The following is a 15,445-nucleotide window of genomic DNA, read 5'->3' as shown; positions in this document are numbered from 1 at the left end:
CTCGTGAGAACTCACTCACTATCATGAGAACAGCATGGGGAAAACCGCCCCCATAATCCAATCACTTCCCACCAGGTCTCTTCCTAAACACCCGGGATTACCATTCAAGGTGAGATGTGGGTGGGGACACAAAGCTTAACCGTATCAAGCACCAACTGTGTGCCAGGCACCATTCTAAATGCTTCGGCTTCATCCAATGTCAGTAAAGCTCTTGGCAAAGAGTAATATCAGGAGGCAGAGCCTGGGTGGCACTGTTGATCTGGCACAAGGTGGACTCAAGGGCTGCTCGGAGATGTCCACACACCCCAACCCCAGCCTCTGGCTGGGCCTCCAGAGGAAGCCAGTAGTACTGGACGGCTGCCAGGTGAGATACCTGCAGCTCACTGAGGGGTCTGCCCATGAACCTGTTTCTGTGATGGCCTGGTTCCTGAAATGCCAACCCCTCTGTACCTTAGAAGCCATGCCATTGTACCATCTGCAGGCCCGGGCAGGACCACCTAAAGTCTGCCTTTCCTTCCAGAAACCACAGGGCACAGGTTAGGCTGGGCACACCTTTTATTTGGCTGCATGCAGTAGGGCGAGGTCAGGAGAACACTGCTGTCCTTCCAGCAGGACAAGAGGCAAGTTCCAAGGGTGGCTGGGTGGGAGACAGAGGTCCTGGAAATGGCAGTTCTAGGGGTGGGATGGGGGCTTGGAATGCTCTCCAAGCCAGAGAGGGCCTGGCCTGGATTTGGGAGGTGGACAGGGGATCCTTCAAACCCCTACCACACTCATCCAGGGCTCACGTGTCCAGCTGTCAGAGCAGGTCCCAATCCTGCTCCCCACCTACCCTGGGACATCCTGTGCAGGATTCCCTCAGTCCTTTGGGAACCTGACCCCACCTGGTACCCATCTAGCTTCTGGGGCTCCACTGATAGTAAGGACAGTCCACACCTGACCTGGACCCCACCCCGCCATGGGTCTGCCCATCTCAGTCCCGGCCTGAGCCTCTGGGCCAAAGCCACCTCTTCTGAGCAGGCAGGCAGAGCAAGAGACTGGGAGCAGCAGACAGGGGCAGAGCACGGCCCACGAGCCCACCCTCCCAGATTGGTCTGAGTTACATGGTCACCTCCCTGCACCTGCACCATCAGGACAGCTGCAAGCTTGCCAGTTGTCTTGCCTGTCCCTGCTCCGAGGCTCAAAGAACACAGGTAGAATGGTCCCAGGAGGGGAAGGGAGAGAGAGATCCAAGCTGGCCTCCAAGCTCGACTTTCTGAGGGGCCCAGGGGAACACGCTGCACCTCCCACATCTCAGGTGCTCCGTCTCTGAAAGGAGCCCGTGCAGGCTTCCCCGGCCATCATTCAGGTCAAGACCTTTCGGGGAGAGCTGGCCCCCACCCCAGCATGTGAGGGCTGCCCACACTGAGAGGCTCCACAAAGAAGAGGTGGCTAGGGGCAAGGGTTAGAGGTCTGGGGATGCCTGGCCTCCACCTCCCCTTCCCAAGCCCAGCCCTTTTCTGACAGCAGTTGTTTACCAGTCAGGGTTCAGCAGATGGGGGCTCAGGGGGTGTCAGGGCAGCGGGGGCCCGATGGTGATGCTGCTGTTGGTGACCCTCGGGCCGTACCAGCCGGCCCAGTAATGAGTGTCCACGCCGCCGTGCTGAAACCAGATGTAGCGGACGCCGGGCGGGTAGTTGGAGAATGTGTGGGAGACCTGGTGGGGCAGGTAGAGCGGGGAGAAAGGTCAAGGGAGCTGACTCAGGCTGGGTGTGGTGGCTCACACTGGGAATCCCAGTACTTTGGGAGGCCGAGGTGGGAGGGTTGTTTGAGCCCAGGAGTTTGCAACCAGTCTGGTCGCAAACCAGAGATAGTGAGATACCATCTCTACAAGAAAAAAAAAAAAATTAGCCAGGCACAGTGGTGTGTGCCTGTAGTTCTAGGCAGGCTGAGGCAGGAGTACAGGCTAAGGTAGGATTTCAAGACTGCAGTGAGCTGTGATCACACCACTGCACTCCAGCCTGGGCAACAGAGTGAGACCCTGTCTCTAAAAAACAAAAGAAATAAAAGAAAATGAGCCTTAAAAAAAAAAAAGGGCAGACTCCGAGTGTGGCACTGCCTGAGGCGGGCAGGGGAACAAGGGGCTGAGTTCTTGGTGCCAGACTAGAAATCAGTGGAGTTCCAGTTCGAGCTCTGTGATTTGGAACAGACCAATTCCTTTCTCTGTGCTTCAGTTTCCTCATCTATAAAATGGAGCAAAATCCTGCTGGTCTACTCCACAGGATTATCATTCAGCCCAAAGGAATGGGAAGAAACTGCAAGCTGCCAAAGAATGTCCAATACACTCATCACGGGGCACATGTATTATTTAAGTTAAAATTAAGTAAAAGTGCCCGGCACAGTGGCTCACGCCTGTAATCCCAGAACTTTGGGAGGCCAAGGCGGGTGGATCACCTGAGGTCAGGAGTTCGAGACCAGCCCAACCAACATGGAGAAACCCCGTCTCTACTAAAAATACACAATTAGCTGGGCGTGGTAGCGCATGCCTGTAATCCCAGCTACTCAGGAGGCTGAGGCAGGAGAATCGTTTGAACCCGGGAGGCAGAGGTTGTGGTGAGCTGAGATCGCGTCACTGCACTCCAACCTGGGCGACAAGAGGGAGACTCCGTCTCAAAAAGAAAAAAAAATTAAGTAAAATTAGATGAAATAAAAAATTCAGGTACTCAGTTGTACTAGGAACTGGCTCTCACTAACTGTTCAGGGGTCACATGTAGCCACTGGCTACCTTATGGATAGCGTAGACACAGACCATTTCTATTACTACAGAAAGTTCTATTGGACAGGGCTGGGGTTGGCAAATGATGGCCCGAAGGCCCACTGCCTGTTTTTATAAATAATGTTTTACTGGAACATAGCCATGTCCATTCGTTTACATATTGTCTAGAGCTGTTTTCACACAACAACAGCAGAGTTGGAGAGTTGAGTAATTGTGACAGAGACAATGTGACCTGCAAAGCCTAAAAATATTCATATCTGCCATTTTAAGAAAACATTTGCTAGGGCTGGGCACAGTGGCTCATGCCTGTAGTTCCAATACTTTGGGAGGCTGAGGCAGGAGGATGACTTGAGGCCAGGAGTGCAAGACCAGCCTGGGCAACAAAGCAAAACTCCATCTCTACAAAAAAAATTTTTTTAAATTAGTGGTGGTGCGCACCTGTACTCCCAGCTACTCAGGATGCTGAGGCAGGAGGATGGCTTGAGCCTAAGAGTTTGAGTCTGCAGTGAGCTATGAATGCACCAGCCTGGGTGACAGAGACCCTGTCCCTAAAAATATGTAAGTAAATTAAAACAAACAAACAAACAAGCAAACAAGCAAATATTTGCTGACCCCAGTCTAGAAAACAGTAATAATCAATACTAGTAATTAGTAACAGTCAAACAGTCAACTTTTGGAATTTTTTTTTCTTTTTTTCTTTTTTTTTTGAGATGGAGTTTTGCTCTTGTTGTCCAGGCTGGAGTGCAATGGTGTGATCTCGGCTCACTGAACCTCCGCCTCCTGGATTCAAGCGATTCTTCTGTCTCAGCCTCCCGAGTAGCTGGCATGCACCACCACGCCTGGGTAATTTTGTATTTTTAGTAAAGACGGGGTTTCTCCATGTTGGTCAGGCTGGTCTCGAACTCCCAGCCTCAGGTGATCTGCCTACCTGGGCCTCCCAAAGTGCTGGGATTACAGGTGTGAGCCACCGCGCCCTGCCAACCTTTTGGAATATTTTTTGGCCCTGCCTTTGCCAGCATCATTTCACTGATTTCTTTCAGAGCTCTATGAGGGAAACACTACATACCCATTTTACAGAAACAGTGAGTAAAGCTCAGAGCATTGGAAGCACAGGTGAGAAGGTGCAGGGCTTGGATCTGAACCTAGGCCCCGTCTGACCACAGCCTCAGTCTTGGACAATCTGCCTCTGCCCTTGCCCCCCAGGCCCACGAACCTCCCTCCACTTGGCATCGCTCTTCTGCTGGATGGTCGCTGGGTCTGGCTGGAAGGTCCCCAGAGGCGCGTGCGCGGACGACAGGAGCTGAACGCACAGCTGGTACTTGGACCCGCAATCTGGCCTGGCTGCGAACCTGCAGGGAGAGGGAGGGCCCATCAGGGCCTCGGAGATTGGGGGCAGGGCGGGGGTGGGGCACCTGATTGGCATGCCCCACCCCAGACCCTCGCCCCAGGCACTCACCAGTCCTTGACCTCGATGTCCGGCCGTGTGGTATCCATCAGCTCCTCCCAATACCCTTCGGCCTTGAGGTCCACCACCTGGGACTTGAGGCAGGTGCTGGGGGCGGGCAGAGGGGTGGGAGGGGCTGGGCTCACCACTAGGGCAGTGAGGGGCTAGGACTGCCCCTTCCAGGGTGGGAGAGACCCCAGGGTAAATTGATTTGGGCTTTCCCCTACCCCAAGACCCCGGATCTTACTAATATGAAGTAACGAAGTATTTCTTGACCTGGTCATTGGGGAATTCCTTCCTCTGGTCTCGAGAGAGATCCTCCACCTTCCACTCATCGCCTCCATTCACATCCAGGCTCCAGAACTCGAACCCCTCTGATGGAAAAGCAGAGTTCACACTGAAGGGAAGCCCCTCAGTGGCCACCTTCTCCCAAGTGCCCCTTCCTCCCTACTCCTCTGCCCGCATCTTGGTGGCTGCCCTCAAGCCCTGTGCTGTGGGAACGCTACAGATCACAGTGCCCACCACATATTAGGTGCTTCCTGTGTTGCAGGCACAGGGAGGTGACTTCTCTGGGGGCCCTGAGACACATGGTGATAGGAATGACCAGACCTCTTCTGTGATGGAGAACGCTCTGATGTGGGCCAGACAGACCTGGGTCTACTCCCAGCTCTGCCAGTACTCGGTTGTCTGACCTTGGGCCAGTTGCTTTTCCTCTCTGACCCTTGGTTGTCTCCTCTGTAAACTGGAGTAAGAATAGGGGCTGAGAAGCATTTTTGGCAAAGTGCCAAAATGTTTTAGGCCTTGTGGCCCACATACTATCTCTATTGTATAATTTTTTGTTATTGTTGTTTCTTTTCCTATAACCCTTTAAAAACACAAAAACTTTTTTTGTTTTTTGAGACAGGGTTTCGCTCGTCACCGAGGCTGGAGTGCAGTGGCTCGATTTCAGCTCACTGTAACCTCTGCCTCCTGGGTTCCAGTGATTCTCCTGCTTCAGCTTCCCGAGTAGCTAGGATTACAGGTGCATGCCACCATACCTGGTTAATTTTTGTATTTTTTTTGTAGAGACGGGGTTTTGCCATGTTGGCCAAGCTGATCTCGATCTCCTGACCTCAGATGATCCACCCACCTTGGCCTCCCAAAGTGCTGGGATTACAGGTGTGAGCCACTGCACCCAGCCCAGATGCCTTCTGTGATGGAGAACGCTCTGATGTGGGCCAGACAGACCTGGGTCTAGTCCCAGCTCTACCAGTACTCAGCTGTGTGACCTCGGGCCAGTGGCTTTTCCTCTCTGAGCCTCAGTTGCCTCCTCTGTAAACTGGAGTAAGAATAGGGGCTGGGAAGCTTTTTTGGCAAAGTGCAAAAATATTTTAGGACTTGTGGGCCATAAACTATCTCTATTGTATAGTTTTTTTGTTGTTTCTTCTTCTTTTTATAACCCTTTAAAAATGTAAAAACAATTATTAAAACAATTATTAATGCCTCAGCCAGATTTGGCTCATGGACAGCTTGGAGGAGTTGTTTTATTATCATTTTGCTCCAGAATTTGGTCAAGTTGTGGAAAATGAGGTTCCCATGCCATCCCAGTGTCAACCCAACGACACAGCAAGCAAGGATCAATAGAAGCCTTTCTTTACCTGTTGTTGTAACATACTGAGAAGAAGACTGGATCTCCCATTCTTCCACAAGCAGAACCTCTTTGGCCCTCTGGGACCATGTCAGTAGGCCCGACCCTGGAGCCTAGAAACTAGGCCAACAAAATATGGCTCTGACTTCCTGGCCTTGTGTCTTGAGCAGAATTAGTCTCAGTTGGCCAACATTCCCTTTCCTAGGAAAGGTCACTGGGGAAATAATCTTAAGAGCAGAATAAGAGGCCGGGTGTGGTGGCTCATGTGTGTAATCCCAGCACTTTGGGAAGCCAAGGCGGGCGGATCACTTGAGGCCAGGAGTTTGAGACCAGCCTGGCCAACATGGTGAAACTGTGTCTCTATTAAAAATACAAAAAATTAGCTGGGTGTGGTGGCGGCGGACACCTGTAATCCCAGCTACTCGGGAGGCTGAGGCAGGAGAATCGCTTGAACCCAGGAGGTGGAGGTTGCAGTGAGATTAGATCGCACCATTGCACTCCAGCTTGGGCAAGGAGTGAGACTCCATCTAAAAAAAAAAAAAAAATTAGCCAGGTGTGGGGGCACATGCCTGTAATCCCAGCTACTTGGGAGGCTGAACTTGGGAGGTGGAGGTTATAGTGAGCCAAGATTGTGTCACTGTACTCCAGCCTGGGTGACAGAGTGAAACTTTGTCTCAAAAAAAAAAAAAAATAGAATAAGAATAAGAAACACCACTCTTGGCCTCAGTTTGCCCATCTGAAAAATGTGTGCGCTATCAGTAGCTATCTCTTTGGGTTACGTGAGAGGAGTAAAGGTGTTAAACCATCCAAAGTACCCGGCTCATACTAAGTACTCAATACATGTTCCTGGCGTCATGACAGTGTGTGTACTGGAGGCATGCCAGACCCGGCCTGTACCCCACCTTCAGCGCACGGGTTGTGCAGGAGGTTCCTGTGCAGGCTCCGTAAGAAGTAGAAGATCTTCCAGTCAGCCACGGGCTGGTCCCAGTCCTCGGTGATGAAGCCCTCTCGCAGGCACTTGCGTTTCCAGAGGGTCACGAGGTCGATGAGGTCCCGCCAGAGGCTGCAGACCAGGCGGCAGTTCAGCAGCAGCTGGCGGGCGGGCACGTGCGTGAACAGCTCCAGCAGGATGTTCTCGGGCAGCTCGTTGATGTTCCCCACAGCCATGGCTTGTGGCTTCTGGACACCCTCCTGTGGCTGTTGAAAAGCTATGCTGCAGGCCTCATCCCTGGTCTGCCATTTATCTCCGGAGAGCATGGTGCCTCTCCCAGCCTCAGTTTCCTTCTCTGTAAATGGATGCCTTACCTCCAGGGGTCACTGGGGCGGTCCAAGGAGCTTGGGACACATCAGGTACTTTAATAAAAGGTGAGCTCTGATTTTTTTCTCTGGCCTCTCACAACAGAGGTGGAAGGCACTGCCCAAGGTCAAAAATAAGGGCAGAGGGGGAAGGAGCCCGGATCTTCTTTGATTCCGGGGCCAGCCTTTTTCAGTAGGCCAGTCTTTAACGGGGATATAATGCGCAGCCGGGCAGAGCACCCCAGGCCTCCGGTGCCGTCACCATCCTCTCTCCCATCCTCAGAACATGATGGGAGGAGGAGGCCAATTATCACTGCCTCCCGCGGAGGTCCAAAGGGCTCCAGCCACCTTCTCAAGATCTCAGAGGACATGATCTCTTGCCTAGGTGGGAGTAGCAAGAGGGTGGGCGACAGGGAAGGGCCCTTCCTATCTCCCCACCCCCACCCCCAGCCCCGCGGCTGGGCTCCGTCAGCCCCAAGTCCGCCAGCGCGCCTGCAGCCTCCCCTTCCCACGCTGTGCCTTAAAATGCCCCCCAAAGTCTGGGCTCGGACCCCTGCACATCGATGGCGACCCCAGCCCCCGTTTGCAGCCGCGCAGCGCAGCCCGGGCAAGCTCGGCGGCCTGGGCCTGGTCGGTGCCAGGCCTCCCTCGGCAACTACGGCACGACCCGGAACCCAGAAGCCTTCCCGGCAACCCCCGCCCAGCCGCGCACCCTCCCCAGCGCCCTCCGCGCCCCATCCTGCCGGTCACCTGCGCTCGGCCGCCGCGGCACGATCCGCTGGGCCGCCCAAGCTGCACTGCCTGAACCTGCGCTTGCCTGGGAAATGAAGCCCCGCCCCGGCCCGCCAGGCCCCGCCCCCGCGCCCCGCGCCCCGCCCCGCGCAGCGCTGGGCCAGGGACGCACCCCCACCGCGTCGTAGGAAAATTACCTGGTGTGGGGGGTGGGGCGGAAGGCACCTCCTATACCCCGACTCCGCCTGGGCCACCCGCCCCGCACCCTCGGCCTGACCCAGCCTCTCCCTGCCTCCCCTAGCCGCCTCCTCCCAGCAGTCCCCCAGGAGCGAGCTGCGAGATGCCCCAAATCGGACCCCTCCCCAATTAGAAAAAAAACTCCTGACCTTTCCCCGCCTTCTCTGTCCGCTGAGGAACCCGCCGCCCCGGGCCTACAGCCGACTGCTGGGACTGCGGGGCGGCCGGGCGCGGGGCCAGAGGAAGGGCGGGGCGGGTTGGGTCGGGGGCCTTTAAGAGGCGCGGTCGCCGGGACCGACACAGACGCGGACAGCGCCGGGACTCGCCGCCCCGGGACTCGCGCAGCCCGCAGCGCTCCGGCTCCTCCTCCTCTCGCGACCGCCCTCCGCAGCGATGGACGGAGACGGTGACCCAGGTAGCCGCCGCCTGGACCGCTCGCTGCGGCGGGGAGGGGAGATGGGGTCGGCGGGCGAGCGCTGCACAGAGGGGCGTCAGAGAGCGAGGGGACCCGGAGACCTGGCGCGGCAAACTTTCACGCCAGCGAAGTCCTAGAGGCGGTCTCCAAAGAGCACATCTCTCTGCTATCTTGGTCTGGCGGGAGGTCTTGAGAGGCGACCGGCAGGGAGAGAGGACTCCTGGGTCCCATTTAGCCAGGAAGTAGCACCACAGGACCCCCACATTCCCGCCTCCCAGCTTCCTGAGGGTCTGTCTGGCGAGGGCCTGGGATGCATCTGGGAGGGAGGCTGCGAGCCTTTTCTTTCATCAGCTCTTCCAGCTCTGGGCCTTGGGCCGTCTGGATCCCCGTGGGTTCCTTGGGGTCCCTGGCCTGGCCTCACCTCTTCCTGCCTTCCTCCTGAGCTCCCTTGTCTGGAGGGGCTGCCCCTCCCCGGGGTGGTGAGATGCCCAGTGGGGACTCGACTAGCGGTGAGGGAGCGTTGGGGGCAGGTTTGGCTGGTGCTCAGGGCCTTCCCAGGCTGCCCAGTCATCCTCTCTGGCACCCAAGACCCCTCACCACCATCCCTCCAACTCCCTGCGGGGCCTGCAGGGGTTGCCTGCTGAGTCAGGATGGAAACAAGACCTGCCTGCAGACAGCCCTCACTCTTTCCTCATCAGGTCCAGCTGGGGGTGGGCATTGCTTGGGGTAGGCGGTGGCAAACAGACTGATGAAATCTCAGGACCCCCCCCATTCCCCCGCCTCCAGCCCTGAAAATTCCAGCTCCTGCAGCCCTTGCTCCCAATCCACGGCCTTCTGGCCACACCCTCTGTAGGGCTCCAGAACTGGCTCCTGCTTTTTCCCAGGGCTCAGCTATTCCCTGGACTCTGGGGCCCACTCCAGGTGAGTGAATCAGCCTCGCAGGCAGGCAGCTTCCAGGGGCCAGATAACTTTCCACAGGCAACAATGTGGGGAGTTGTGTGTGTAAGAGAGAGGGTGGGGGGAGCTGTAATTGGATCTGGGGCCTCCAGTGCCAGGCCCCGGGGCCAGAAGAGGGGACAGGGTGAGGTGCACCTTTCGGGGAGCATCAGGTGTCCGATGGGGCCAGGGCCGGAGGGAGGGCTGGAGAGGTGAGGACACTGGGCCTAGCTCCCCAGAGAGCTGTGGGCATCTGCCTGGGCAGGCAATGTGACTTCAGGGCCTGGCATTTTCCTCTGTCTTCCTGCTGTTCTGCGATGTGGTTTGGGAGAAGCCGTTAAGCCCTTTTTGGCCTCAGTTTCCTCTTTGCCAAAGGGGCCGGTGTAAATCCCCACATCATAAAGATGTGGCCAAAAAAATGTTAATAAGGAAGGAGAAGTGCTGTGTGCAATGAGGTTCACTCAGTAAGACTGACTGAGGACTCACTGTGTGCTCTGGGCTCTGTGAAAGCTCTCAAGGGCCTGACTGTGTGTTGGGCAGGGAGGAGAGGCTACATGTGAGGAGGTTAGGGGCTGGTGGGCCTGGAGACTTGGGTCTGGGTCCTGCCACCTGTCCCCTTCCCCAGTGCCTGGCCTCTTCCCACCACCGCCTTGGCTTTCCAGGGCCTAGCCCACGGGAACTCCCCATCCGTAGGTCTGGGAGCTATAGTCTTCCTGATCACCCAGAGTGGGCCCCATCTCCTCCTCACTGGCTCTCCCTCATCCAGGCATCTGAGGCACTCGGTGTCCGCTTACTCAAGGCTGTGACGGCCCAGCTGAAGCCGACTGGGATCCAAGAGACAGTCTGGCTGCCGTGGTGACATCTGCCTGCCTCCTTACAATTCAGAATGCCCTTGTCCCCCTCCTCAGGGAATTTGGACATCTGTCCTGTTTGTATGGCCTGGCACAATGATTACCCCCATTTTATAGATGAGAGAACTGAGGGCCAAGGATGGGAAAAGGAGGTGGAGAAAGTTTCCTTCCCCAAGCCCCTGTGTCATCTCCTTGCTTGATACAGTTTCTTTTAATAAGTCCCTCCTCATCCCCAAGTCACACAATAGCTGGGGACAGCTGGGTCTCCAGGCTCTGTTCTCCAGCCCCTGAAGGTCCCAGGTCCCATGTCCCCTTCCCTAAATACTGGCAGTGTGTCCTTCAACAAGTCACTTCATCCCTGAGCCTGAGTATTTGCACCTGCAAAGTCAAAATCCTGGCCTGGGTGTAGTGGAGCATGACTGTAATCCCAGAACTTTAGGAGGCCGAGGCAGGAGGATTGCTTGAGTTCAGGAGTTGGAGGCCAGCCTGAGCAACACAGTGAGACCCTATCTTTAAAAAGAAAAGTCAGCCGGGCGCGGTGGCTGACGCCTTTAATCCCAGCACTTTCGGAGGCTAAGGCGAGTGGATCACCTGAGGTCAGGAGTTTGAGACCAGCCAGGCCAACATGGTGAAACCCCATCTCTACTAAAAATACCAAAATTAGCCAGGCGTGGTGGCACATGCCTGTAATCCCAGCTACTTGGGAGGCTGAGGCAGAAGAATTGCTTCTCAGCTTCCAGCTACCCGGGAGGCAGAGGTTGCGGTGAGCCGAGATCGTGCCACTGCACTCCAGCCTGGAGTGCAGTGACAGAGCGAGCGAGACTCCATCTCAAAAAAAAAAAAAAAAAAAAAGTCAAAATCCTAACACTGCCTACTAATTCAGTGAATTATTTTGTGGAGGCTGTGGTGGTTTAAGATGGCTCTGGAGCCAGGCTGTCTGGGTTCGAATCCAGGCTCCAACCACTGATTAGCCGTGTGACCCTGGGCCGTTTCACCTCTCTGTGCGTCAGTTTCCTCATCAATGAAATAAGGACAGCAATAAGAGCAACCTCAAAGAAATGGTATGAGGATTTAAAGAGTAAATGAAGTTGAAATGCTTTGGATGGTGCCTAACGCTGAGTCCCCCCCCCCCCCAAAAAAAAAAAACATGAGTTCCTGACAACAGACCAGGAAAGTGCCAGATGCCAGGCATGGGGCATGAAGCTGTGTGTTTTCCAGACCATGTTCTGGCCCTTTTGAGGCTCCGTATGGCCCAGAGACAGGCGTTTATCACAGGATCACACCCCAGGACAAAAGCTAGGAAGGGCTGTGAAAGGGTGTCACAGGGGGAAGTCCCAGAAGGCTTCCTGAGGAGGTGAGGGGAGCAGGGATCTCAGAGGGTGGTTGGGAGGATGAAAGAAGTTCCTGTGTGAAGCATTGTACAGTGCTGTAGATGGATGTCATTAATAACAATAATATGATCCTTGCTGCCATCTGCCCAGACCTAGGGTTTACTGGTCCGGCAGAGGAAACAGGTGTCTGAGGCACCTCTTTGGACTTAGGGGCTGATCCGAGGTTGGTCTGTGGCCTTGTGGCCCTCCTCCTTGGGCACCAGTATGAAGTCACAGAATCTCCGGCCCCAGCTGTGGATTGTCCCACGGTGGGTTGGGGAGGATACGGGCACATTGCAGTCCGGGGGCCTGGAGGGTTACAGGGTGGAGGAATCACAGTCTCCCACCCACCCCTGCCTGCAGAGAGCGTAGGCCAGCCCGAGGAGGCAAGCCCGGAGGAGCAGCCGGAGGAGGCAAGCGCTGAGGAGGAGCGGCTGGAGGACCAGGAGGAGGAGGAGGCGGCGGCCACTGCGTACCTGGACGAGCTGCCCGAGCCGCTGCTGCTGCGCGTGCTGGCCGCACTGCCGGCCGCCGAGCTGGTGCAGGCCTGCCGCCTGGTGTGCCTGCGCTGGAAGGAGCTGGTGGACGGCGCCCCGCTGTGGCTGCTCAAGTGCCAGCAGGAGGGGCTGGTGCCCGAGGGCGGCGCGGAGGAGGAGCGCGACCACTGGCAGCAGTTCTACTTCCTGAGCAAGCGGCGCCGCAATCTTCTGCGTAACCCGTGTGGGGAAGGTGAGAGGCCCTCGCCGGGCGAGCTCAGCTTCCCCTGCTGCGAAATGGGCCGAAACGGCGCCGGCTGGCTTTGACGGAGAAATGGGAGAAAGCGCCTGGCTCAGTGCCAGCACTGGGTAGCAGCCCCAAGGCTATTACTGTAGCTCTCTGGCCACCTGCACCCTGGGGTCTCCTGGGTCCTCCCACCCTCATCCAGCTGGGGCAGGGCGGCGGGATGGAGGACATACCTCCCGGGAGGCAGATTTAGAAAGTGCCCACGGGTCCACCCTCTCATTCATCATCTGCCCACCCAGACACCAAGTGCCACCTTTGCCCTGCCCCCCGCCACATAGTGGCAAGAGCCAGCCCCGCCACAGCCTTAGCAGGGACTGAATGACCAGGGTGGGCTGTCGTGTCCCTACAGAGGACTTGGAAGGCTGGTGTGACGTGGAGCATGGTGGGGACGGCTGGAGGGTGGAGGAGCTGCCTGGAGACAGTGGGGTGGAGTTTACCCACGATGAGAACGTCAAGAAGTACTTCGCTTCCTCCTTTGAGTAAGGTGAAGGGGATGGAGGAGGTGGGAAAGGGGGAGCGTTCGCTCTGTCCTAACTCCGCTTCTCCCAGGTGGTGTCGCAAAGCGCAGGTCATTGACCTGCAGGCTGAGGGCTACTGGGAGGAGCTGCTGGACACGACTCAGCCGGCCATCGTGGTGAAGGACTGGTGAGTGGGCCCTGGGGTGGCATGGGGCTGGGAAGAGCGGGGTAAGGCAGAGGGGCGAGCCAGCTGGGGAACCCCCCGCCCGGGGGTGCTGCCTCCCCACTGCAGGGGTTGAGGCCACGTGGGCCACGGGTCTGCAAAGGTTGACACCTTCTGAGTTTGCAGGAGAACCTGGAAACCCATCTCCCCTCCTGAGTTTTAAATGTTGGCAAATATATGCACATATATATGTTTGTATATATGTAATGTATATATTTCAAAATCAGTCTGCGCTGCAAACCAAAGGCCACTCTGGACTGGCTTTGGCCCCAAGCTGGGGTCTGGCCAACCTGGAATGTAGTCCTTGTGTTTCTCTCTTGGGCTGTCACTTTCTCTTGCTGGCCTCGTTTCCCTTATCTGTAAACTGGGAACACCGGCAGTGCTGGCCGACAGGGATGTTGGGCGCACAGGAGGTCTTTTGTGGAAATCCGCATCCCCAGGACGTGTTCAGCAGGGCTGAGGCCACGCCCCACCACCCCCCGCCCTCCACCTCGCTCACTCCCTCTGAGCAGGTACTCGGGCCGCAGCGACGCTGGTTGCCTCTACGAGCTCACCGTTAAGCTACTGTCCGAGCACGAGGACGTGCTGGCTGAGTTCAGCAGCGGGCAGGTGGCAGTGCCCCAAGACAGTGACGGCGGGGGCTGGTTGGAGGTGAGCCTGGGGGACCCAGAGCGGAGGGGTGGGGCCCGGACGTGAGGGGCGTGGCTCGAGGAGACCCCCGCCCACGGCGCTCCTGGGCTGGGCTGGGCTGGGCTGAGAGAGTCACCGGGTGGTGGAGAGAGCTCTGAATACCGCGGAGAAACCGAGTGGGGGAGCTGCAGGTCGGTCGGTGTACCGGGGTGGGGCGGCAGGAGAGGCCTCAGGACCTCCGAGGCTGACTCTTGCTACCTCCGCCCCCAGATCTCCCACACCTTCACCGACTACGGGCCGGGCGTCCGCTTCGTCCGCTTCGAGCACGGGGGGCAGGACTCCGTCTACTGGAAGGGCTGGTTCGGGGCCCGGGTGACCAACAGCAGCGTGTGGGTGGAACCCTGAGCGGCCCTGCCTCCACTCTCCCCCAGCTGCCTGGAGGGGCAAAGGTCGGGGGTAGATAGGCCTTAACTTAGTCCATAGCGTCCTCACCTTCCCCAAGCCACACATCCTCCTCCCGTCCCTTGCTCCGAGCCCAGCCCCTGAGCGGGGAGAGAGAAGTTTTGTTGGCATAGGTTTGCTTAGGTAGTCGGCTTCTAGAATGTAGATCCGTGAGGGCGTGGGCTTGGACTGGACCCACTGCTGAATCCCCTGCACCCAGCACAGTGCCTGCTACAAAGTGGGCTCTCAATAAATATTATTTGTCCAAGGAAGGAATGAATGAACAAATGGATAAACACTGCTCCCTTCCCATCCTTTTCTGTCTCCTGAGGGCCCCCGGCATAGCCTGGAAAAATACTTGGTGGGGCTCCAGCTGCTCTGGTTTCCAGCAGACCTTGGGCCAGTATGGAGTCAGCTGTGCCCGGCCCTGCCAGGCAGGACAAAGCTGGGATTGTGAGACCGAGGAAGGGTGAGCTGAGCCTGGCACCTGACCGACACCCAAGCTGCCCAGAGGCCAGAATAGGGCATGTGGCAGCGGGGGGCGGGGGGGCTGCCCTCCAGGCTTCTCTTGGTCCAGTGATTATCCTAGGCCTTGCTATGACCCACCATCCTTTACTAAAGGCAGAGTGGGGTTGGGGGTGTACCAGTTCTCAGGGCCCAGGTGACCAACAGCAGCATGTGGGTAGAGCCTTGAGTGGCCCTGCTTCCACCCTCCCCCAGCTGCTTGGAAGGGTAGAGGCTGGGAGTAGATAGGCCTTAACTTAGTCCATAGCGTCCTCACCTTGCCCAAGCCTCCGCAACCCTTCATCAAGCTGGGCCCCTAGGGCAAGGTGTCAGTTCCTTTGTCTGATCGGCAACTGGGGTGGGTGTGGACTGTGCTAGGGTCTAGGGTACCAGTTCTCTTGGGCCCAGGGATGGAGGTGAGGGGCCTGGGGTAGGGGATGGGAGGTGGGGATGGGGAAGCACAAAAAGGATTGGTCTGGGGTTTCTCTTAGTTCATGCCCACTCCCTGGAGTCATTAGCATCTGGTCTCATTGGCCCTTTTCCAAACCTGGCCCAGAGGTTGGCGCAGGCATTGGCCTGGGGGAGGGGAGGTGGGGAGGGCATTGTGCCTGACTCTGTGCTCCGGCACGCTCCTTCCAGCCAACCCAGCCCCTTCCAAAGACTGTCAGCTGCTGGTCCTGGGGGCGGGCATTTGAAGGGCCTGGAACCCTCTGCCCTCTTCTCCTGAAATGGAGACCAGTAAAATC

The 15,445-nt window shown here is 57.0% G+C and overlaps 2 protein-coding genes across 5 annotated transcripts; one reads left to right on the top strand and one right to left on the bottom strand.

The window, feature by feature from the left end:
- Positions 1-537: 537 nt before the first annotated feature.
- Positions 538-7,966, bottom strand: FBXO44 (F-box protein 44). 4 transcript variants are annotated; one of them, XM_030805168.1, is made up of 7 exons: positions 7,870-7,960; positions 7,129-7,500; positions 6,726-7,020; positions 4,444-4,570; positions 4,209-4,304; positions 3,966-4,101; positions 538-1,693 (listed from the first exon to the last, which is right to left on the bottom strand). In XM_030805168.1, exons 3-7 carry the CDS (start codon positions 6,988-6,990, stop codon positions 1,550-1,552), a joined length of 768 nt encoding a protein of 255 aa, XP_030661028.1. In that variant the 5' UTR covers positions 6,991-7,020; positions 7,129-7,500; positions 7,870-7,960; the 3' UTR covers positions 538-1,549. The 4 variants fall into 4 exon arrangements, with proteins under 4 accessions (XP_030661028.1, XP_030661027.1, XP_030661030.1 ...); XM_030805167.1 differs by lacking the exon at positions 7,129-7,500 and having other exon boundaries at positions 7,870-7,966; XM_030805170.1 differs by lacking the exon at positions 4,209-4,304 and having other exon boundaries at positions 4,473-4,570.
- A 29-nt stretch (positions 7,967-7,995) lies between these two features.
- Positions 7,996-14,487, top strand: FBXO2 (F-box protein 2). Its single transcript, XM_003274243.4, has 6 exons — positions 7,996-8,503; positions 12,024-12,389; positions 12,793-12,922; positions 12,993-13,088; positions 13,637-13,775; positions 14,025-14,487. Exons 1-6 carry the CDS (start codon positions 8,482-8,484, stop codon positions 14,157-14,159), a joined length of 888 nt encoding a protein of 295 aa, XP_003274291.3. The 5' UTR covers positions 7,996-8,481; the 3' UTR covers positions 14,160-14,487.
- The last annotated feature ends 958 nt before the right edge of the window (positions 14,488-15,445 follow it).

Source organism: Nomascus leucogenys, chromosome 24 (genome assembly GCF_006542625.1).
Source record: "Nomascus leucogenys isolate Asia chromosome 24, Asia_NLE_v1, whole genome shotgun sequence".
Classification (NCBI taxonomy): domain Eukaryota; kingdom Metazoa; phylum Chordata; class Mammalia; order Primates; family Hylobatidae; genus Nomascus; species Nomascus leucogenys.
The sequence above is the reverse complement of the archived record's forward strand: the minus strand, read 5'-3'. Positions and strand labels throughout refer to the sequence as shown.